General features: G+C 38.7%; 2 protein-coding genes across 2 annotated transcripts in view; one reads left to right on the top strand and one right to left on the bottom strand.

Moving 5' to 3' along the window:
- Positions 1 to 2916: 2916 nt before the first annotated feature.
- NANOS1 (nanos C2HC-type zinc finger 1) lies at positions 2917 to 5309 on the top strand. The gene is given in 5 exon segments (XM_031955941.1): positions 2917 to 3151; positions 3154 to 3267; positions 3270 to 3362; positions 3365 to 3436; positions 3439 to 5309. Coding segments are annotated over 5 exon segments (1263 nt in total). The 5' UTR covers positions 2917 to 3063; the 3' UTR covers positions 4335 to 5309.
- Positions 5310 to 9024: 3715 nt separating this feature from the next.
- The window catches only part of EIF3A (eukaryotic translation initiation factor 3 subunit A), a 39851-nt gene continuing 25523 nt past the window's right edge, over positions 9025 to 23352 (bottom strand). Inside the window, exons 12-22 of the mRNA XM_031955940.1 lie at positions 21606 to 21953; positions 21072 to 21176; positions 20869 to 20982; positions 18920 to 19042; positions 17383 to 17536; positions 16734 to 16918; positions 14505 to 14590; positions 12899 to 13665; positions 11636 to 11822; positions 11104 to 11288; positions 9025 to 10293 (exon numbers count right to left, since the gene is read on the bottom strand). Coding sequence (XP_031811800.1) covers positions 10073 to 10293; positions 11104 to 11288; positions 11636 to 11822; positions 12899 to 13665; positions 14505 to 14590; positions 16734 to 16918; positions 17383 to 17536; positions 18920 to 19042; positions 20869 to 20982; positions 21072 to 21176; positions 21606 to 21953 — 2475 coding nt within the window. The 3' untranslated portion in view covers positions 9025 to 10072. The remainder of the gene's footprint in view (positions 10294 to 11103; positions 11289 to 11635; positions 11823 to 12898; positions 13666 to 14504; positions 14591 to 16733; positions 16919 to 17382; positions 17537 to 18919; positions 19043 to 20868; positions 20983 to 21071; positions 21177 to 21605; positions 21954 to 23352) is intronic.

The raw sequence follows: 23352 nt of genomic DNA on the forward strand, positions 1-23352 counted from the left end.
ATACACATACATACATATGATTTTGAGTCAAAGAAGTGAATTGGTTTGGTAAATATATATGTGTGTGTGTGTGTATACACACTCACATATGTAGAATTAAAATGCAGGTGGAAAAAACCACAGAAATGTTACACCAAAGCCTGTTAAAAATTGTATGTCCCATATAATATAGACAATTCCGATCCCAGGCACTACTGCAATTAGCCTCAAGTTACTTTCAGCAGCCCCCTCCAATCCCCAGAAATAGCAAACAGCTTTGCTGCCCTGGGGACACTTGAAGCACATACCCTGACAAACAGCATCACCGTGGCTCTCTGGACACAGGCCAAGCTTCCTCATTCTCAAGGGTTGACCTCATGTTTTTGAAGAGCCTCTAGACGCCAGAGGTCTGATGAATTGCCACTCACCGGTCAGTTCTGTTGCCAGGAGAGGAAATTGCACTGGCTAGGGGATGTGATGGGGAGAAGGGGTGGCTCCTTGAATGAATCCAGGCCTGATGCAGAGGTAGAAGGACAAAAGAACAAGCTCCTACACTCACCCACCACTCCATAGACCTCCAAGTGGTTGCTTACAATCCAAATGTTTAAGGTTAACTTAGTAATGCTTCCTTAAAAAAGGAAACAGTGAAACCGTATAGCTTCTGAGATAAATGTTGCATCAGAATCTAAATCTTTCTGTCCTTTGTCAGTATGAGCAGACTCTCAAAATAAATAAACTGAAATAGCAGGGTAAGTTTCAATCCAAATTGCAGAATGAGGGAATAAAAACCAGGCCAGGGCCAATCTGAGATCATAATAATTGTTTTAAGGTTAAGTCCAGCATTTAAGTGAAAGTTTATGGTGGGCTCCTTTCAACTGATGATTATTCATTAAGATGATAATAATAAATACCCATTAAAGTTTATTATTCATTAGACAGACTTTTTTTGTTTTCAAACATTAAAAATCATTAAACATAACTAGACTGCCAAAAGCATGTAGCCTATATTTTTATTCCCATTCTGGGTTATGTGTTCTTGATTATCCTACTGCCAATCACTTGTTGTGATATAATTGCTAAGGCTGCCAGCTTATTAAACCACTTCTCAAGTAACAATCACAGAATCAAGGAATACTAGAGGTGCAAAGGATCTGAGAGTTCAGCTTCCTTAGTTCACAGAAGAGGTGCCATAACTTTCCCAAGATTACCCAGCTATTTACTGATAGACCCTACTAGGTTAGTTTCCCGATTCCAGAGCTTCGGGGCTTTTTTTTCTCTACCACACACTGCTTCCTTTATTAATGCAACTTGTTTGCTTGTTTGTTCAACTTGGCATGGAAACTTTTCAATCTGAAAAATGTAGGAAATCAAAGTGGAGGGCTTCTGTTAGTCTATTCTTAAGAACCACACTACCCTTAGGCTGATGGATCAATCTAGTAGACAGGAGATCAGAATTTGGGGCTGGCTTTTAAAAGTTTTGTTTTTAAAGTTTTTCCTCAGATATAACTGCTCTTAAAGAGAAAAGGCACCTAGTTGTAATCTTTGAATGTATTCAGGTTATACAACTGAACAGAATGGACATTTCTAGGCATAAATAATACTCTTCATACTACTTTAGGAATTCTGATGGAGAAGTCACAGAGTTCGGACAATCTCCATCTCTGCACAACACTGCCACAGATTTGGCTTATTTTATTTTTTTTTTTTTTACAGAAATTATTATTTGTTGTTGTCTTTTATTCTGGAAGAGGACCATGACATACAAGTGAGGGAAAACTGTGCAAAGTCACCAGCCTCACTTTCTCCTCCAGAGCCACCTGGATCCAATAGGAAGATATAGCTCTTGCTCACGAATGGAGATGGCCTGGAAATGGGGGGAGGGAAAGGGGAAATAACAGAATGTGGGAGTTATTCCCTTTTTACAAGAAAAAGGGAGCTTTTAAATGCAGTTCAATATAAACTTTAAAATGAAACATGTTGGCAAATGAAGTTCTAATGGTTTCAGGCTATCAATATCTTCGTGTTTTGGGTTTTTTTTTAAGTGTGGGAAAGTGAGCAAGACGATGAAAGATGTCTGCTCAACTCGCAACCTAATTGTCCGGAATACTGTGGAGTATGTCGTAGCCCCGTGGGATAAAGCACGCCGGTCTAAGGGCACAGGTTCGAAGCTTGGGTGAGCCTAGGGCAAATAACTTTCCCTTAATGGGGCTGTTCTGGGACTAATTCGTCGCAGAATTTGAAGCTAAATGGCTTCGTTCTGCAGACGAGGAAAGCGAGGGCCGAACGAAAGAAGGGTAGGAATTAATAAGCAGCTGTATGCTCCAGAGCAAGGACTTCCGACAGCACAGTATCGAGGGCTTTTCCCCAGGCTGCCCCACGTTTGATGCCTTCCCTAGACAGCATTCGGGTTCTAGTGCGGGTGCCAGAGACCCGCAGCCACTTGAGGCTTCCGAGGGAGGCTCTGGGGAGATTATCCAAGGAGCACCAGCAAGCTGCCCGCGGGGCGCTCACCGCGGGCTGAGGGGCTGGCGGAACCATCTCACCCGGAACAAACCACAGAGCGACTCCAGAGCCCCCGCCCCAGGCCCCCGTTTAGCCAGAGCGAGATCCCCTCCCCTTCGCATGGGCTAAGAACACGACTTTTGCCCATCCCCTTGCGTGTCCGGGAGAAAGCGGAGGCTCATGTGTCCTCCCCCAGCCCAGCGTGCCAAACACGGGCAGGTGAGTGTGCCCGCGCGCGCGGGGACCCCGGGCTGGCAGCGGCCAGCGCAGGCGGACGGCCGGGGCCGGCACAAACTGAAGGCCTCTCTCTTCACCTGCTCCCCCAGCCCCGAGCGCGGCGCTGGGCGAGGGCGGGATTCGAATCCGCTGCGCCGCCCACCCCCCTCCCCCTCCTTCCCCTGCGCACCCCCCTCTCCCAAACCCCTCCTCCTCCCCTGCATCTGCGGAGACAGAACGGCCCCTTCCACGGCGCCTGCCAATCCGCGTCCGGAGCGGCGGCCCTGGCGTGGGGGAGGTCTGGCTTCCAGCCAATTAGCGCCGGCCCCGGGCTGGGCCTCCCCCACCCCCACCCGAGCCCCTAGAATGAAACCATCCCCACAGCTGCCCCAGAGCTGGGCGGCCGCGGCTGCACGTGGGGCGTGGAAGCGGGGCGGCGGGGGGAAAGGCGAGGCGGCCCTCCCCCTCCCCAGGCTCGCGGTCCTCCTCCTCGCAGCCGCCCTGGAGCCCCAGCTGCAAAAAAGCGAGCGGGAGCAGCCCCGGGGGCGCTGGCGAACTTGTTCGGGGCGGGAGCACGCGAAGGGGGCGGGGAAGGGACGACGACGACATCGAGGAGGAGGAGGAGGAGGAAGAAGAAGGGGGATGGTGGGTGGGCGATAAAATCAGCCTAGCGGCCCCACCCCCTTCTCCGGCTCGGCTTGGCCCCCGGCGCCCCGCTCCGGGGCTGAGAGCGCGGGCTGCGCGGGGAGAAGCGCGCGCGGTCCCCGATGGAGGCTTTCCAGGCAGTAGCCAGCAAGCTGCCGCCGCCGCCGCCGCACCATCACCCCCATCCGCGCCAACCCCCCCCGCCCATGGCTTTTTTGCAGAGCGCTCGCTACGTGACTGCCAAGAGCCACCATCCCCACGGAGCCGGCAGCGCCTTCAACTCGTGGAACGACTACCTGGGGCTCGCTACGCTCATCACCAAGGCGGTGGGCGAGGAGAAGGGCTTCGGCGGGGACCCCGCCTCCCCGTCCTCGTCGTCGTCCTCGTCCTGCTGCTCGCCCCACGCCGGGGCCGCCGGGGGGATGGTGGTGGCCGCGGCGGCGCTGGGGCCGCCCGACGACGACGAGGACGACGAGGAGGAGGCCGCTGCGACCCCCTATTTCGGCAGCGCCCTGGATCTGCGGGACCTGGAGCTGTGCGCGGGCCACCCCGCTGACGGCCTGCTGGAGGAGCGCTTCGCCGACTTCAGCCCCTTCTCGGGGGGCGCCGGGCCGGCCGCAGCTGCCGCGGTGCTGTTCGATTGCGCCTCGGAGCCCCTGGAGAGGGAGCGGGCCCCGGCGTGGGGGGGGCCCGCCGAGCCCCGGCTGCAGGGCGGGCCCAAGCCGGGGGCCCGGCTGCTGAAGCCCGAGCTGCAGGTCTGCGTGTTCTGCAGGAACAACAAGGAGGCCGTGGCGCTCTACACGACCCACATCCTGAAGGGACCCGACGGGCGCGTCCTGTGCCCGGTGCTACGCAGGTACACGTGCCCCCTGTGCGGGGCCAGCGGGGACAATGCCCACACCATCAAATACTGTCCCCTCTCCAAAATGCAGGCGCACGCCGCCAAACAGATCAAAAGCGCCAGGAACGTCTTGGGCAAGAAGATCCGCTGAAGGGTTTTGTGTTGGCAGTTTTTTGTTGTTCTCTTCGCCCACCTCTTCCTGTTGGCTTCTGAGGAAAGAAACTGGAGAAAGTGGAACGAACAGTTGTTTGCGATTTAAACTTTGGCTGTCTTCGTTTTTTGTTTTAAGTCTGGGCGGATTACTTTTATATATGTCTATGTGTATATACACACGCTTATATACATATAGATGGGGCGCTGAGTGATCATAGAATGTAAAAGGAAAAACTGGTTTATGTAGAACTTAAGTCTCTAGTTTGTACACACACCTAGAGCTCAGTCGTGTCTGGGTGCTGAATTCCTGACTCAATTATATTATCACAGCTTAGATGCACTGTATTTGTTTACTGTATACAATTATCTGACTTTAGATGGACATATCGATTATGAAATATTCTGTTTAATCTTGATATTTTACTTTTATGAATCAAATTATGGAGGCACTTTAAGTCATATAGTATTTTTTAAAAGCCTCTAAACTGGGCTAAAGGAACTGTAGGTTTTATGGTATGTCCACAAAATGAAGACTACTTCATGTTGTTTACTAGGAGTACATAGAAATGTTCTCCCAAAGGGACTAAGATAACCTATCCGTGGCAAGTAATGTTTCTTGACATTCCTCTTTCTTGGTTACCTTAATTCAGCTAAAGCAAGAATCTGACAGAAGCAATGTTATGATAATGGTTAACTTTCTTATATTAATTTGTGTATTGATTGACTTGAGATTGCTTATTTACATTGTAGCTGGAGAGGTAAAGTACACAAACTGAATTGCACTTAAGCTAAAGACAGTTTATTGTTATATATCAGATTGTCTATTGCCAAATTAGAAACTTTTCCCCTCTTCCTCTAGAAACTGTGCCAAGTTGCATATCATATTGTGTATACACTTGGAAATGGTGCTGTTTAAAACTTGGTTGTGTGTTTATACAGTAATAGTATATGATGAATTTATTATTCTTGTTCAGACCTTTCTTCCTTGGACTCTTTTTCATTTCTTGTAACTTTTTCCTTTCCTAGCATCATTATAAATTATGGGGCTGTGACCTGCCTGTGGAACTTGGGAGGAAGGGAGGAGGTAAACAGGTTTTGTTGGCGGTGGCTATATATGGCTCTGCATCTCTGCCTATCAACAGTCAAGACAAGACATTGGCCAGTTTCTCAAACATTTTAACAGAGGAAACCTTTGTCTTAAGACAGTCCTGGAAACATTTCAGGACTTGAGGAAGAGGTCACTAGAAGCAAGAAGTGCAAACCTTGCATTCAATTTGTATCCATCCTCTGTGATTCTTGAAGTTGTTTCTTATATTGGCACTTTTTAAAGTAACCTTATTAATGTAACACTGACTTGTAGCAACAGCTTTATGGGAGAGACAAGGACTACCCTCACACCTGATGAGCATTATCTTTCTTTAAGAGGAGCTAAAAGCACAAAAACAACTGCCTACCTCAGAAATCAATTTTTCATCCCTTAAAAGCATGGCCATTTAGGCAGGATCATTTCTGACCAGTTCACTTTTCCCCAACCTGTGCTTTTGAATGTTAGAAGCACCACTAAGTGCAGCTCTTATGTAAATTCTTACATAACACTATCAGAAAGACAAGGGGCTTCAGTAAAAAACAATACAAGAGATGAGCTATTCTAAAAGATAGAAACATTACTTTGTAAACACCATCAATTATTTAAACTAAGGGAAATAAGCACTTTGAGGCTTCTGGTTAATGAATAGGGTAGAGTAGTTGCTTTTTTCAATCAGTGGGGATGTGTGTGTGTGTATGTGTGTGTGTGTGTGTATGGCCTGGTTCCACAGCTGCCAATTTACAACAGGCAGAAGTTAAATTAGTTGGAACAATAATGCCCTCAAATTCACTACTGGAATGATTTAGACAATACAGGCTAGTTCCACTAACTTGTCAAATCTTTGTACTGGAATTCTCTATGGTGCTGGGAGTTAGTTTTACACAGGAAATCAAATAAATTTGGCCAGTACAAGTCTCTTCTAAACTATAATTTCCCACATACCCTTTATCTTCTCCTCACACACATTCATTCCTTTATTTAAAAAAAAAAAAAAATGCTTAATAGCAATAAGCTTTTAAGTCCGAGTTGCTTATTTTTCAAAATTTTGGTTTCATACAAATCTGGGATTTGAATGCAATAGTTGTGATAAGTTTCTAAAAACCATGGGTTTAAAAAATAAGTAAAGGCTCAGATAAAGTAAAATTTTTCACTTTAGCCCATGGGATTGGTTAAACTTTTACTAGGAATGCAATCAGCTTTGTTAGCATTTGTTTTTGTTAAAAATTCTTGTCAGACCCTAAGTAAATAAGATTCTAATCTCTTTCCACCCCCTTCCTCCCCTCCCCAGTCAAGCTTTATCTTAAAAGCCATATCTATAACTAAAGCTGGTAATGACTCTAAATCTTTTAAATAGAGAGTTTGATAACTTTTAAAGTTCATTTCTGGATGCTTGAAAGTTTCAGTTGCACTGCTAGGGAGGTTAGAAAACAGTGATCTACAGAGTTAATTGTGGTTTTAATTGTGGTTACTTGAATGCCAAATTGTTAATTAAGACCATGCTTCTAAGAGGTACTTTATCAAAATTATTTCCTTTTCTACCTGTTAAAAATGCCCTCAGTGTTCCACAAAAGAATGCTGGTACTTCCTACAATAATGTTGGTCTTATTTTTTCCCCATGACATAGTACAGTCGTCTTCCTGACATAATTGGAGGCAGGAACAAAGTTACTAGTTTCACAAAATATTTGACTATTAAACATTATAGTGGGAAAAGACCTTAGATTTTAATTTAGTCCATTTTTATAGTTTAGAAAACTGAGGTCCATAGAGCCTATCCTATGTAAAGTTTTGTCTTTTCTAGACATCATTTAACTGATACTAATGGTAGATGGTAAGACTCTCACCGAGTTTACACTATGCCTGGCTGCTTATCATAGGCAAGACACTCCAATCACAGAAAAGTAATTTTGATTAATTAGCAAATTAACTCAAACTATGTATAACAATTTTGCAACAGCTTTCTAAAGACAAAACATTGGAATTTTAAATCCTGCTATTAATCTATTGAAGGGCAATCAATTATGACCGAAAGGGAGATTGTTAGCAAATTGACCATTTAAAAAAATCCTCATTTCTAAAATAAAGCCTCTGAAATTGCAACTATGACACTTGTTGAGGTGGAGTATCAAGGATGGTATAGTAACAATACTGAACTTGCTTAGAGACCGATTAGGGTTGGCATAAAATCTGATAATTATTAAGCAACCATGAGAAAGCCACACCCCTATATTCTCCTTAGTAGTCGGGAATACCTGCAGTATCTAGTTGAGCTTGCAATAATAAGTGTATTAGGATGTATACTTTTTAAACTACTAAAGCTCCTTGCTAAATAAGTACAAGCTTTTAAAGAAGATCCTGTCACATCCAGAACAATTGTGAAACCTCCATGATTTCAAAAGAAATTGTGAGGCTCCAAAGGAATAAGAAAAGCTATAAAACCTTATAGGTAACTCTAAGTAAGGTTCTACCACAGAGCTTCTTTTTCTCTTAAACTGAAATACTTCTAGATAAGGCACTACTAGCTTTAACCAGGTTAATTAAACTAAAAGTAATCTGGTCAAACCAATATGAGGGAATATGCTTGATTTTTTTGGTTCCCCCCCCCCCCCCCAAGAAAACACTACACTATTAAGGAAGTAAAGACTTTTCTTTCCCTTTCAGGTCCTAAATTCAGTGACACCAAGTTGGGGTACTATTTTGGTTGTGTGGTTACTCCAAGAATGATTTTGTAGGGCACCGACAAGAATTTTACCACCATTTACAATTATTTTCATGTGAAATAACTTAAAAAAAAATTTTTTTTTAAGTAACAAAAAATTCTGTTAATATGACCTGTTTATAAACTCAGGGACTGTGTGTAGTCGCATGGTTTAATTCAAGTTATTTTAACCCAAGCTAATTAAACAAGAATGAAGTTTAAGAAGCTTTTAAAAGAATTAAAGGATAAAATTTTGATGGTACTAATCCAAATACAAAAGAACAGGTTTTAAATATGTCATGGAGCTTTCAATACAGAAACAAACAGCATTCAGTAAAAAATATACATGTTAAATGATTAAATATGAGAGCAACCGGTTTTAAAGTGGATTTTTCCATATCGGAGTAAAACAAAATGTGTAAATTTAAATTTAACTGCTTTCACTTTCCTATTTCTAAAGTGGCAACACTCCCTCTTCTGGTTTTATGTCTACATGACAGGTCTTTGAAAAAAAGTCTGTTAAATAAGGTAGAAATCTAAAATGATCTTTCATAGGGATGTTTTTAATTTTCCCTGAAAACATTTGAGGCAAAAGAAACCTGCAGCTGGCACTATATGGCACAAGTCAGAGATCATAAAATTGAAAACTAAGTAATTTTCCATATAGTTATGAAGAAAGAGAAAGATGACAAGTTTTAGATTTTCTTTGTAATTTTTGTTCATTTTCTACAATTCTGAAATTTGAAATAATGAAAAATAACAAGTGATACTGAATTCAAAAGATGGAGAAAATTCTTGAAACCAAGAGAGGAAAAGAGGGCTGCTGAAGCATCATAAATTAATCATAAGACCTACCACTCTTTGGTGTAAAGTACAATGATAGAGTAAAATCAAGACAAGCAAATTCTGTAAGTATTTTATTTATCATTGAAGAAAAAACACAGCAGCAAGTACTGTGTTGGCTTCAATAAGACCAAAGAGTTAATAATTAACATGGCTACTACACTTCAAAATTGAAGTCAACACAGTCATTACTACAAAGTACTTGCTGAAAGAATCTATCCTGAAGACAAAGGAAATTAGGAAAAGAATTTAAACAATTCCTCCAAAACCACACATTTATAAATATTGTCATATTTAAAATGCTTGAAAGGCATGAATTCTCCATTAATGGAAAAGCAGTTTGCTATTGGCAACAGAAAAAACTCAGCACTAGATTCACCCAATGCTTTCCATTTAAAAGCTGTATTTTTCTGGTTTCACACATCAGCAGTAGTCATATTTCATTAGAACAATGACTTCAAATTGTTCCACATCTACCAGCATTCAAGTAAAACCTACAGACAATTCCACTGTATCCAATGTTCATGTTTACTGCACTTAATGTGAACCTAAAACCTTTTTTTTAAATTCAGATAATAAATACCTCAAAAAGCCGTGCTTCAAAATACCTAAAAAGGTATATTTCAACAATAGCTTTAGTATAAATGAAAATTGCTTCAGTTGTTTTTTCGATACCACTGCTTTAAAGATACTCAAATACATTTTTCTATGACAGAATCTTACCTCATTCCAAAATAAGACTAGATATTTTGAAATTGAAAAGAAAAGAGATCAGTTTTATACTGAGATATATGTGCTACAATACCTGAAGGATTCACATTTTAAATTTTGTGGGTTTTTAAAAATTTTTTTTGTAAACAAATGATCATTGAAATAATGCAACACTTTAAATTTCAGAAAATGGCATTCAGTTTTCCAACTTCCTGCTGCAGATACAATGCATGATCAATCTATATAGGATTAATACAAGTTCATGCTTTTCATGTTATGGTGAAACAACATTAGTTAAAGAAATCCAATTTAGAATGGTTTAAGCACAAATATAATAATCCTTGAATGTGACCAAACCTATGATAAAACACCAGTTTAGACTGTGTATCTCTTGAGATTTAACGTCGTACAGTGGTCCATCCATCTTCATCAGTCTCATTTTTGGTTCGACGAAGAGATTCTCGAGTTTCTCGATCTTTTTCTGTTCTCCATGAACCCCTGCTCTCCTTTTCACCTTCTCTTTCTCGATCTCTGGAAAGAGGAGGAGGAATTCGACGAGGAGTCTCACGTTCTTCAGCCCGTTCATCTTTCCTTTCCTCAGTGCGTCTCCAGGAGCTTGCTAAAATACACAAGAAAAATGGTTGGTAAGTTTGCTTGGTACTCAGGACTCTTTAAAATGGGAAAACTTCAAATTCCTTAGAACACACAAGAACAGGTGTTCCTATCTAATAAATATTAGATAATATAGTTGCTATTTAGTCTGTACAAAAAAACTGAAGGGTTCTTTATTACTAAACATATACTCTTAAAACTTTTGAATCAATTTTTATCCAGTGAAACCACTGAGATAACATTTTACCTGATCATGCAACCTGGCAAAAGAATAAGTACTTTACTGTCCCCAGAGAGGAGGATTTAATAGGAAAAGGTAGAACTCCATTTTTCTTATCAACCTAAAATGTCTTTGTTGTGAGCACTATATTGAAACTTCTTCTCAGTACATTTTTATTAAGCAACTAATTACTAAATAAAACCAAGTTTCATTACAGTTGAGGTATATAAAATATATATATATTTTTGTGTCACAGACCCCTCTCTGGTCTGGTGAAGTCTACAGATCTCATTTCAGAATGTAATTATTGAAGGAAATACTAAATTTTAGTTAAACATATTTAACATGAATTAGTCTACTTGTCATCTGGGGGAGAGGGTGGGAGGAAGGAGGAGAAAAATTGAAACAAAAGGTTTTGCAATTGTCAATGCTAAAAAATTACTCATGCATATAGCTTGTAAAAACTATAATAAAAGAAATTTTTTTTCAGTTAAAGATTAATGTAAATAAATACAATTCTATTTCCCCATTCAAGTTCATAGACCCAACATTAAAGATCCTGTGTCTCAAATATTTTAGGATTTGTAATGTCCTTACTTTCTTCCCGCTCACTCCTTAGGGGCCCTCTTCTGTCTCTATCATCTCGCCGATCTCTCAAGTCTCTTCCTCCCCTCTCATCTCTGTCACGACCACGACGATCATCTCTATCCCATTCATCACGGCGATTTGAATCTCTCCAACTTGAAGCTTCCTCAGCTGGTCTTCTCCACCCAGTCTCATCTCTGTTGACATTTAAAAATTAAAAATTAACCAATTTGGCTTTGAACTTCTTTGAAAATATTAGTTAAAAAAAAAATTAAAAGCCAGTTTTTTACTCACATTTAAAGTAACTGACATTACCTCTTAATTTTTTGTCACTAATCTGGCAAAAGTACATTATGGAAACAAAATGGCCCAGATAACATTATCTAGAAATAACTATATTAAAACCATACCCCCAAAATAAAATAAATCGTTTCCATCTTCTTATATACATTAACAAGAATTAACAAGTCCTCCCTTCTCCCCAAATGTAGTAGAATTTTAAATAGAGCAATCCACCCCTTTACAACAGTACAGTCAGTCAAACCTAGATCGCCTGAAACGATCTTCACGATCGCCATCTCTCTCTCTTTCATGTTCTTTATCATTTTCTTCACGGTCTTGATCTCTATCTCTTTCTTTGTCTCGATCCCATTCACGGTCTTCTGAGGGCCTAGAATCTCGAGGTGGAGCCCAGCTTTCCTCTCGTGCTTTTTCTCTCTCTCTCCAGCCACCTATTTTAAAAAGAGAAATAAAATTTATTTCTAATAGTGTATTCTACAAGTGACATGTAATAGTTAATTTTGGTAAATGCTAATTGATCAGTATCCCAAGACATTAAATTCAGAATGCTTAGCTATGACAAAAAGAATATAAAGTAAAGAAGTTCCCTAAACCATGAACTTATTCATTGGCTCTATTTTCAAAATTATTATTATTCACATTACCAGAGTAACTACTATTGGGAAATTTTAAACTCTTTTCATACTCCATATTGTTTTATAAAATAGAAGATTCTTATTTTTAATAAGCATGATCCTACTCCCAAATTGGGGACATGTGAAATGTCTCATTCTTCTACCTCTAAGTTAAAAAGTTTTCGTGAAAAGATATGAAAATAGAATACAATCCCATGAATGATAGTCCAATCAAGCAGCTCATATCTTTTCCAACATTTTTAGTAATTTTTCAATTAGAGTTTCTTCAACATACTCCTGCCCAACCAATTAGGGATTCTAACTTCCTCATATACAACTCCTTTGCCTTTTGATCACAGATTTATAAAATTTAATTCAACAAGCCTAACAATTCACTTGGGAGTATTCGTATCAATATTTATAAGCATCTATTCAATCAAAACTCAAATTTTATTGTTCTAAGTAAACTAGTTTTTAACATCCTGAGTTTGAAAATCTTGTTTTATTTAAAATGTTACACTTTTCTGTGTAACAAGGGGCAAATCACTTATGAGGGCATTAAATCAGATAACCTCTTAAGGTCTCTTCCAACTCTAAAAATCCATGATTCCATCTTAATTTATTTAACATGTAAACTTTCTCTCTTGGTATAAATTATTTGAAGATAGAAAGTATCTAGTGAGCATGCTGTTTAACATAAAGCATAATTTAGATGGGTATGGGTATGTAAAAGCAGGGACAAGGATTTTTTAAATGACCACTTTTAACTATTTAAATCATGACTAGTAGAACAAGTAATGAAATCCAGATAATCTCCACATCTTTTATAAACTAACTTCCCCCTCACACTGAGTAGATCACAAGCAACCAAACCAAAAAGATCTGAATTTTACCTGGCTTGCCAACTGGTCTCCAAAGACCGGGTCTTGAATCTTCACCACGCCTGGGAATTCGGTCATCTTCACCACGTCTAGAGAGTCTATCATCATCCATATTACGCCAAGTTCCCCTATCATCATCTCCACGCCTGGAAATTCTATCATCATCTGCATTTCTCCGAGGTCCTCTATCATCATCCATGCTACGCCTTGGACCCCTATCGTCATCCATGCCACGCCTTGGACCCCTATCATCATCCATGCCACGCCTAGGACCCCTATCATCATCCATGCCACGTCTAGGACCCCTATCGTCATCCATGCCACGTCTAGGACCCCTATCATCATCTGCGTTGCGCCAAGATGACTTTTCCTCATCAAGACCACGCCTAGGTCCTCTATCATCCTCAATTCCACGCCTGGGACCCCTGTCCTCATCAGCTGTTCGCCAACTTCCTCTATCATCATCTAGTCCTCGCCTAGGCGGTCTATCATCATCCGCAGAACGCCATGTTCCCCTGTCTTCATCCAAACTCCGTCTGGGAGGTCGATCATCTTCTGTATTACGCCAAACTCTGTCATCATCAGCCCCACGACGAGGGAATCTGTCATCATCAGCACCACGTCGAAGGGGCCTATCATCATCCATACCACGTCGTGGAATGCGGTCTTCATCTGTTCTTAGAGAGTCTCTCTCTTCATCATCTGCTGCACGTCTTGGTCGGTCCTCATCTCTTCGAAGAGACCTCTCCTCATCACGACCTTCTCCCCGGCGCCATTCCCTGTGAAATTACAAATTAAAATTCTTCAGAATTAAACAAAACACTGTTTCAAGGACATCTGCACAGAATCACTCCAGAATGCAAGTTAAGTTTCACTTGTTTTAAAATAATTTTCTGAATCCAAGTTTCAATTTGGAACTATAACGTCTGAGTAAGATACTAGCAAATTAAGTCTTTTATTTATAAAAACAAAATGAAGACACAACTTTAAATCCTCTGATCAACTAGCAGCTAGATGGCTTAGTGAATAGAGCTCTTGGCTTAGAATGAGGAAGACTTGACTTCAAATTAGATGATTATTAGCTGTATGATCCAAGGCAAGTAAATCATTTATCCCTGTTTATCTCAGTTCCTCATTAAGTAAAATGAGCTGAAGAAGGAAATGATAAACCATCACAGTATTCTTGCCAGAAAAAAAAAAAAAAAAGTGATGGAGAACGGGACATGATGGAAACAAATTTGATCAATAACCTAGCTTGCTTTGTATAAAATTTGTATAGAAGCACCTTTTAAGGAAGTATTCAAAAAAAAAAAAAAAAAAAAGGGGGGGGGGGGAAGAGAAGGATCAAACTATTAATTCTACCAGGTTTACAATATACCTATGTTATTACTCATTGATTATAGGAAGAAAAAAAAAAATCTCAGAATTAACAAGTTAGAAACTAGGAAGGTGACAGCCAACATTGGAGTGCATTGCCAATATTAAGAGATCACTATATGCATACTTCACCATTTGGCATCTAAAAAAAAAAAAATCATGCCCTTATCTTCAAATACTACTAACAAAAACAACAACAAACTAGTGAATACTCAATTCAATTTCCCTCAAGTATACTTACTTTTCTGGTGGTCGTCTCCATTCTGATTCTACTTCAGGACCTCTTCTCCAAGTGCTCTCAGAATCTCTATCACCCCAACGAGTATCCTATGCCAATCAAAATAAATTATCAGAAACACATATGCAAGTCTTTTTCAATTTGTCTGTTATAAACAATTAGTTTAATAAAAGTATTTAACAATTCTCAAACTACATGGTTTTCTTTATAATGTTTCCTTCTAAATTTTAGAAATTTAAAAGAAAAAATACTTTAAAAAATTAAAGCACCTCTAAAATGAGTAACTTATGTTCTTTTAAATTTTTGTCCAATTTTCAGGGTACAGAATTTCAGTCAGTGAACTAGCATTTAAGCACTAGGGTTAGGGTAAGCATGGGGACAAAACAGTCCCTGCCTTCACATTGTAAAGGCAAAAAAGTAAAACAAGATATATAAATATATTGCATGTGGGCTTAGGCAGAAGGTAGTAAGATTAAGAAAGACTGGAATAGATTTTTTGCACAAGGTAGAAATTTAGATAAGTCTTCAGGGAAGCTAGAAAATAGAAGTGAGGAGGGAAAATCATTCTAAGTATAGGGGACAGCTAGTAAAAGCAAGGTCATTGTCACTGCACCCCAGAGTAGACAGGGAGGACAAAGATGTATAGTAAAGGAATAGATTATGAAATCCTTTTTCTTTCTAGGTAAGTTTCTGTTGATGTCTTTTGTTTATGATGACACTGGTTTTCCCCCTGTTATCTTTCTTCCTCTTACACAATCATGCAATATGTGACACAATACCTTTTTTGGTTATATTTTAAGTTCTAAACTTTATCCTTCTTTCCTTCCTTCCCCATCCTGAAAGCCACTATTTATAAATTTAGATTTATAAATATAGAATGAAAGGATTTTGAACAAAGAAAAAAGGGAGAGGGAAGAGAAAGAGTCAGTTTAAAAAAGTCCAAAATATACAAAATATAGCACCAGTAGACTGGCCATCTCCACAAAAGTTGGTGTAAAAGACAAAGAGCCAAATAGAGATTTGAAAGCCATAGGAAACCAGTAGAAATTATCAAAATGAAGGGTAAGATAGTGAAAGTTTCAGTTTAAGAAGAACACTTTGGCAGAAGAATGGATTGGAAAAAGGGAGACCCACCATACAGTCCCTGCATTGGTAGAGGAATGAGAACTGTACCAGGATGTAAGCAACAAAGGGGTGTAAGATAGCAGATGTATGGTGAATGAGAGTGATGAGTTAAGTATGACATAAAGTTTTGAGCTTGAGTGGCAAAAAGGATGGTGGGACCTTCAACAGAAACATTAAAGTTAAAAGAGTTTGAGGGAAAGATGATGTGATCAGTTTGGACACAGCTAGGTAGTCTAAACCAAGCAATTGGAGATATGACTTTGAAAGACAGTAGTGAGGTCACATGATTGTGACAATCATCTGCAAAAAGATGGTAACAAATTACAGGAGCTGATGAGATGAATAAATGAGAACCCAGAATAAGGAGGTATGAAACAAAGATTCAGCAAAGGAAACAGGAGTACTGTCACAAAAACTTAGAAGAGAATAAAAGGCTAACCAGAAGCCCAAAAATGCTGCAGAGAGATTATGAGAATTAAGAAAAAGCCATTGGATTTGGAAAGTAGTTCCAATTGAACAATGAAGGTTTGTTGAAAGTTCAGAGTGAGGAAAAAGTAGGAGAGAATTTCATCATTTTCAAGAAATTTAGTCACAAAAGGGAAGAGAGACTCAGCAATAGCTAAGGGGGCAGACAGAGAAAGCAAAGGTTTGAGAACAGGGGAGACACGGAAAAATGTGTGGGCAGGATGCAAGGAGCCAATACACAGTACACCATTAAAGATTACTTGAAAGAGGGTGGGGATGGAATGAGATCATTTGTGCATGTAGAGGGGAGCTTGCCTTTGCAAGGAAAAGGGTCACAAATTAAATGGATACCCTTCACAAACTCTAGGAAAACATTCTTATTGTGAATGACTTCTACAGACTAATTGTAGTTAAATGAGTTTAAAGTTCACTTTTAACCCAAGACAAACATACAGGTATCAGTTAATATATCATCAATTGACGAGCCAAAGCTATATTTTTCATCTACTTACTAAATTTGTCTTTCAGGGAATGCTTGACTTCTGTGATGAAATAACAGGTCAAACCAGCACATAAATGTTTCTGAAGAATACTGAGATGAGGGGAGGGGGGGGGAAGAACAGTGGCTACTTTCATGCTAACCTTTCTGGAAAGTGAATCATCAGCTATCCTCCTCTCTTCTTCTCGACGACGTTCTCTTTCTTCAATTTCCATCTCTCTCTGGCGTTTTTTCCTTTCAACTTCTTCTAGTTTCTTGACATGCTCCTGATATTCTCGTTGTTCTTCCTCACGTTTTTCACGTTCAGCACGCTCCCTCTCTTCACGCTCTGCAACAATTTGTGAAATTTTAACTCGTTTAAAAATGTCATCCTTCCACATTTTTCCTATGGCTTTCTAATTCTGACACAATTTTGCTACATATTTCTATTGCAAATTGCCCTACTTAAGTGCAATGGATGCCACAGAATTCTCATATAGAACATAATAATCTTAATAGAAGTATAAAAGGGAAGGGCGCAAAGGAGTGAGGGGGAGAAGCTACATTTGCTTTCTAATACTTAAATTAAGACAACAATCTGACTACCCCCAAAATAAAGCATCTTCTCCACATTAAGGAGCCAGACTTTATTTGCAACTCAGGCTCCTCATTTTATGAATGAAATAACAGATTCAAGAGATGATTTGCTTATGATCAGTTTGCAAGAAAAAGCTTTGGATAGACAATTAAATATTTTTGATGTGCTTTCAATTAGATTCCTCCTCAGTATCTAGCTCAACCTTACTCCTCTACCTTTGAGCATCTGCTCTTCAGCCAGGCGCTGCTCCTCCTCTTCCTTTTCCCGGTAGTAAGTCACACGGCGTTCCTCCTTGCGCTGTTTCTTCCGTTCTTCCAAGCGATTACGTCTTTCTTCCGCCAGTCTTTCTTCAAACTGTTTAAGTTTTTCCTGCAATGTATGAAAAAAATGAAAACCTTTTTAGAAGAACCCGAACAATAAGAATGTGCTATAGACCAGCCCTTGCCATTTGCTGTGCAGAACTATATTTGCAATTAAGCATCCTTTTTACCTTTCTTCTTTCACTTACACATGTCTATTTGTAAACAATATGAAGAAACATACATGTATATAAATGCTAAGTTCTATTAATGAACAGAATTGTTAACAATTGTTAACAATACCACTAACATTCAACAGCTTAAGGTCCTACTCCTCTCTTCCCCCCATTAATGGTTAGCAGGAATATAGATAGTAATGGATCCACTATTTCATTGACTCAACTCAGAAGAGATCATGTACTAAAAGGATACTGTCAGGAAGAATACCCTAAAAGCAGGGGTCCTCAAACTATCATGGGCCAGATGCGGCAGCTGAGGATGATTATCCTCCTCACCCAAAGCTATGAAGTTTCTTTATTTAAAAGCCCACAAAACAAAGTTTTTGTTTTTACTATAGTCCGGCCCTCCAACAGTCTGAGGGACAGTGAACTGGCTCCCTATTTTAAAAGTTTGAGGACCCCCTGCCCTAAAGAGTCCAACTGAAAAAAGATTCTTTAATCATATCCAGATCCTTAAAATACTTCAACATCATGCTGCTAATTCCAACAAGGTGAAAATCACTACCAGGTCCATTAATGGCCTCCTCAATGATCAACTAAAGAGATCAACTCAACAATTGACATACAGTATGTTAAATTCCTTTTGTTCAAATAATGAATTGATGGAAAGGAAATCTTCTGCTAATTCCTGCATTATATATTATAGAAACACTGTAGCTAGTTTTCAGAACTGCTGAGCAAGACAAACCACATTTGGAAAACATACTTGGCAATATTAATGATGCCAAACTACTTCCTGAACACTTTTCATCACCAAGATTTTGATGATGACTTTTAACTGACCCAAAGATTAACAATGAATTATGGCAGGCCTAAGTTAACTGCTCCACATTACTAATAATACCATGGTTCACAAAAACTAGCATGATGAAGACAATCTAGGAAAAGAGTAATCTGAAAAAAAAAAAAAAATAGGTTGGTAATCATTTAACAATAAAAATGGTTAGTTAACCATAAGTGTTGAGCTGGTACCCCCAAAATGTTCAAGAAATCCAGAAAATTGCCTTCAGGGGCAAAACTTCCTATGGATAATTTATAGGACAGGTATAAGAAATGACTAAGTTAAGATGATATGGGGAGAAGATATGGAATAGCAGATGGTTGGCAATCTGGACCAGCGTGAGGAGTACACATGTGAATGAAATCACAAGTCTACAGAGATACTGCAGAGGGTGTAAGGGGTTCTTCAATGAAAAGGCCATTAAGTTGGTTACCTCATAAACAGATTGTCTTGCTGCCTTGAGTCTCTCTACAAATAAATCTCTATCTTCCAGCATTCTTGACATTCGATTCTTATGTTCAAGGGCTTTTTCGCGTTCCAGTTGCATAGTAGTAATCTGTAAAATATATATCCACTGTTAGTTCCAAAAAATACCAAAACAAAAAAACAAAAACAAAAAAAAAAAAAAACCTCATTCTAATTTTAGTATTAAAACATAAACGCATTCTAAATTGGTTCTTTAAAAAACAGAAGTCATAACTACTGTTAACTAACAAGTAAACACATATAAACCTAGGACCACCATATAGGAGTGTTAATATAATTTTCCTCTTGACCTATTAGAATTTTAATTGTAACTAGCAATACTATTAGATATTTTTCTCAAATACAAGGTTTGTAAAACTGCAAAATAAGAGAACCACCACAAGTGTATTTCCAATTAGCTAATTTCTGTAGTACCACCAAGAATAAAGGAGCTTATTTTTCAATCCTCCTGGATCCCCACAATTTTATTAGGGTAGGATCATTAAAACTAAATCCTACATTACTTATTTTTCTGCAAACTTGGAGAATAGCAAACCAATGATGCCCAAGACCACCTTTGAGACTATCAGAAGGCTTAAAGAATTATACCTGAAGAATACCCACGTAATGATGATTTCTAAATAGCTAACAACTGGCAATTAAGAATTCTGAGGTGTATTGGATTTTCCTCTTTAAAAAAGCTCCCAAAGGTCAAAAAGACAGAAAAGGTTATTTCAACATCAGAAGAAACAAAGTATAATGGAATGTGAAGACTCAAATATCTGTTAAGTATCAAAGAGGCTCAATTTAGAGCAAGAGTTCTTAACCTGGATCCACAAACTTGCTTTGTTGTTTGCTAATTCTAAAGTGAAGATTACTACCAGACCCCTTAATGAAACAGATAGCTAACCAAAGAAATCAATGCAACAATCCACATACAGGATGAAAACTTTCTATTGTTCAAATAATGAATTAGATTTGTTGCCTTTCAAAATATCCTGCATTTCAAAACAAGTTTCCACTGTAGCCAAAAAATTTTTATACACTTAATTAAGAGCGTTATTTTGAAAAGGGAGTCCAGGCTCATGGGTTTCACCAGGTTGACATAAAAAAGAAGTCCATGCAGCCCTCTTTGTAGTGGCTAGAAACTGGAAACTGAATGGATGCCCATCAGTTGGAGAATGGCTGAATAAATTGTGGTATATGAATATTATGGAATATTATTGTTCTGTAAGAAATGACCAACAGGATGATTTCAGAAAGGCCTGGAGAGACTTACACAAACTGATGCTGAGTGAAATAAGCAGGACCAGGAGATCATTATATACTTCAACAACAATACTATATGATGACCAGTTCTGATGGACCTGGCCATCCTCAGCAAGGAGATCAACCAAATCATTTCCAATGGAACAGTAATGAACTGAACCAGCTACGCCCAGAAAGAACTCTGGGTGATGACTAAAAACCATTACATTGAATTCCCAATCCCTATATTTATGCCCATTTTTGATTTCCTTCACAAGCTAATTGTACAATATTTCAGAGTCTGATTCTTTTTGTACAGCAAAATAATGGTTTGGTCATGTTAAAAAAAAAAAAAAAAAAAAGAAGTCCATGACAAGAAAAAATAAGAACTTCAAGCTTTAGAGAAGCAGGTAAAGCATCATAGGGACCAAAACAGCAAAACCAGATGTTGCCTGTGTTTCTAAGTTCCAACTTAAGGTCTCAGCCTACAACAGAAAGGGTGACCAAGATCTTTAAATATAAATGTTTTTGAGTATCTTTGGAACATTTCTATAACACACTCCAAACAAAGAAATGCAACTATCTTGGAGTTGTCAATTCTGAAACCTTGGCCCTTAACATTGCACTTACTTAAGAGTAGAAACTATAGCATTAGTGTAAAAAACTTACTCTTTCTTCTTCCTGTTGTTCCCAAAGGTCCATATCTTTAACTCTCTGTTCTTCATAGGCACTCTTTATAAGAGGTATTTCTTCTAATCGTTTTGCTCTTTCAAAGTAGTCAATCTAAATAAAATAAGAATTGCTATAGAATATATGAAATAAATACTTCAAAGTTGGCACATTAATGTTAACCACCCCTCCTCTTCTGCCACCTTTTTCTCCTGGTTTTTCAGGCGTTCCTGAAGTTCTTTCTTTTCTTTCTCTAGTTGTTCAACCTGCTTGGCCATAATGAAATCTGGATCCAATTCTTCAAGGTCCTAATAGAAATAAATATAAATGAATAATTATCTAAGAAATGTATAAAGAAAACAATTACACTGGTTATAAAGTTGTGTTTTTGCAATAAGTTTCACTTTTTTTTTTTTTTTAAAGCAACAAATATATTTTGATAACTATTTCTACTCCTTTTAAACTAGGAAAGCATGGGGACAGCTAGGTGGTGCAATGGACAGAGCACCAGCCTTGAAGTCAGGAGGACCCGAGTTAAAATATGGTCTCACACACTTAACACTTCCTAGCTGTGTGATCCTGGGCAAGTCATTTAACCCCAACTGCCTCAGCAGAAATAAATTTGGAAAGCATTTTTAAATGAAATAAAAAGAAAAAAAAATTAGTTATTACTGAATTTTCTCAAAAAAAAAAAAAAAAAAAACAAAAAAACTACAAGTTTGATTTATAAGACACACCTCAATATCGATATCTTTGAAAGCTTTGGCACCAAGTTCTGTTTTCTTAATTTGCTCAAGTCGCTCACGGACAGTCTTCTTTTTGATTTGTTCATGCTCCTGTAAGATGCGTTCTTTTTCCCTTTCCTTGGCTTCCTGGCGGAGTCGTTCTTCCTCAGCTTTCCGCACTTTCTGCAGTTCTGCTTCGCGCTGCTCCAACTCTTCTTTTTCACGCTGAATATTCAAACTCTCAAGCCGCTCCTTCCTCTCCTCAATTGTCTGCCGGCGAGCCAAGATGCGCTGATGTTCTTTTCTCGAATTTTTAAGATAAGCAGTGACAGCCAACTGATGCTGTTCTTCCTTTTCTTGCTATTATAAAAGAAAAAAAAAGAACTGCAAATAATACAATTAATAGACATTGTGTGGTTCCTTAAGGCTTGTAAAGAGCTTTTCATATATGCATTTAATCTTAACAACTTGATAAACCAGGTTTACAATACCATTTTATAAAAGTCAAGTGATTTGCCTAGGGTCACAATTTTACTGTTTTAAGGTAAAATCGAAGTCACTACAATATCTCAAGATTTTGAAAGGATTTTCTGAATGGCAAAGCTTTTTAATATTTTTTTATTAAAATCTAGCTTGTGCACATAATTTTCCATGAGGAACTTCCAAGATGGTTGCCTTCCAAGAAGGCAGACCACTCAGCTCCCCCAAATTTACTATAGCTAAAGTATTAAGGGATACCAGATGAATAATGATCAAGAAATACAAATAAGAAATCTCAGTATAATTTCTTCCACTCCTGAAACTTTGAAGAGTTGCACCAGAATTCTAAGGGTTACCAGCCAAGCCAGCACCTGTACATGACAGCACCCTATCATCAGACACACCTAGAACATGCTAAAACTCTGTATCTGGAAGACACAAGTATGGAAAGCTCCCCCCAAGAAGCTCTAGTACATGGATCCTATAAGCCCTGGAGAGCTGCAACATAGTAAGCAGTGATCAGAGAAGTGTGGCAGTATTAAATAAACCCAAAGGCTTCCAGGCTCAGGAATTCTTGGGACCCAAATACTCTGACCTGAGATACCAGTGAGCATCCCAAATTTCAAAGACCCAGGAATAAAAACAGAGGATTAAAATCCTTGGGAATATGATGGTCTAATATTGCCAAGAGAAACAAAGTAAAAATGGATTTTCCATAAAGACTACAATAGTTAGAAAAAAATGAAGAGATTAAAAAAAAATTAAACAGAAGATATAAAGGAAAGAATTTGAAAGAATTAATTAGAAAATTATTGTGTAAACATTATCCAAGTAATCTTATTACCTAAAAACTAGAAGAGAAATCAATGACTCAGCATGAATCAGGAAAAAAAAATCATTACAAATTCAAAAAATTAGACTGCAAAAAAAATTTTTTTTTCAAAGCCAAGATCTATTAGAACCAAAGGGCAACTCTATCAATTACCTCATGAAAGGAACTGAAAATGTAAAGTTCCAGGAATATCTTAGCCAATCCAGTGTTCTTATATCAAAGAAAAATGCTACAGTATTGAAAACTTCAAGTACCAGGAAATACAGAATCACACCAGACTTAGAAGCTTTTACTAATAACCAAAGGACCACATCATACAAAGTTGGTCTTAAAGCAAGAAAAAATTACTCTATAAAGGCAAGTATAATCCCAACAAGGGAAAAATAGACTTTAATAGAATAAAGGAATTTCTAGCATTTCTGATGAAAAGACAAAAAAAAGGCTCAC

The sequence above is a fragment of the Sarcophilus harrisii genome, chromosome 2 (assembly GCF_902635505.1).
Source record: "Sarcophilus harrisii chromosome 2, mSarHar1.11, whole genome shotgun sequence".
Taxonomy (NCBI): Eukaryota; Metazoa; Chordata; class Mammalia; order Dasyuromorphia; family Dasyuridae; genus Sarcophilus; species Sarcophilus harrisii.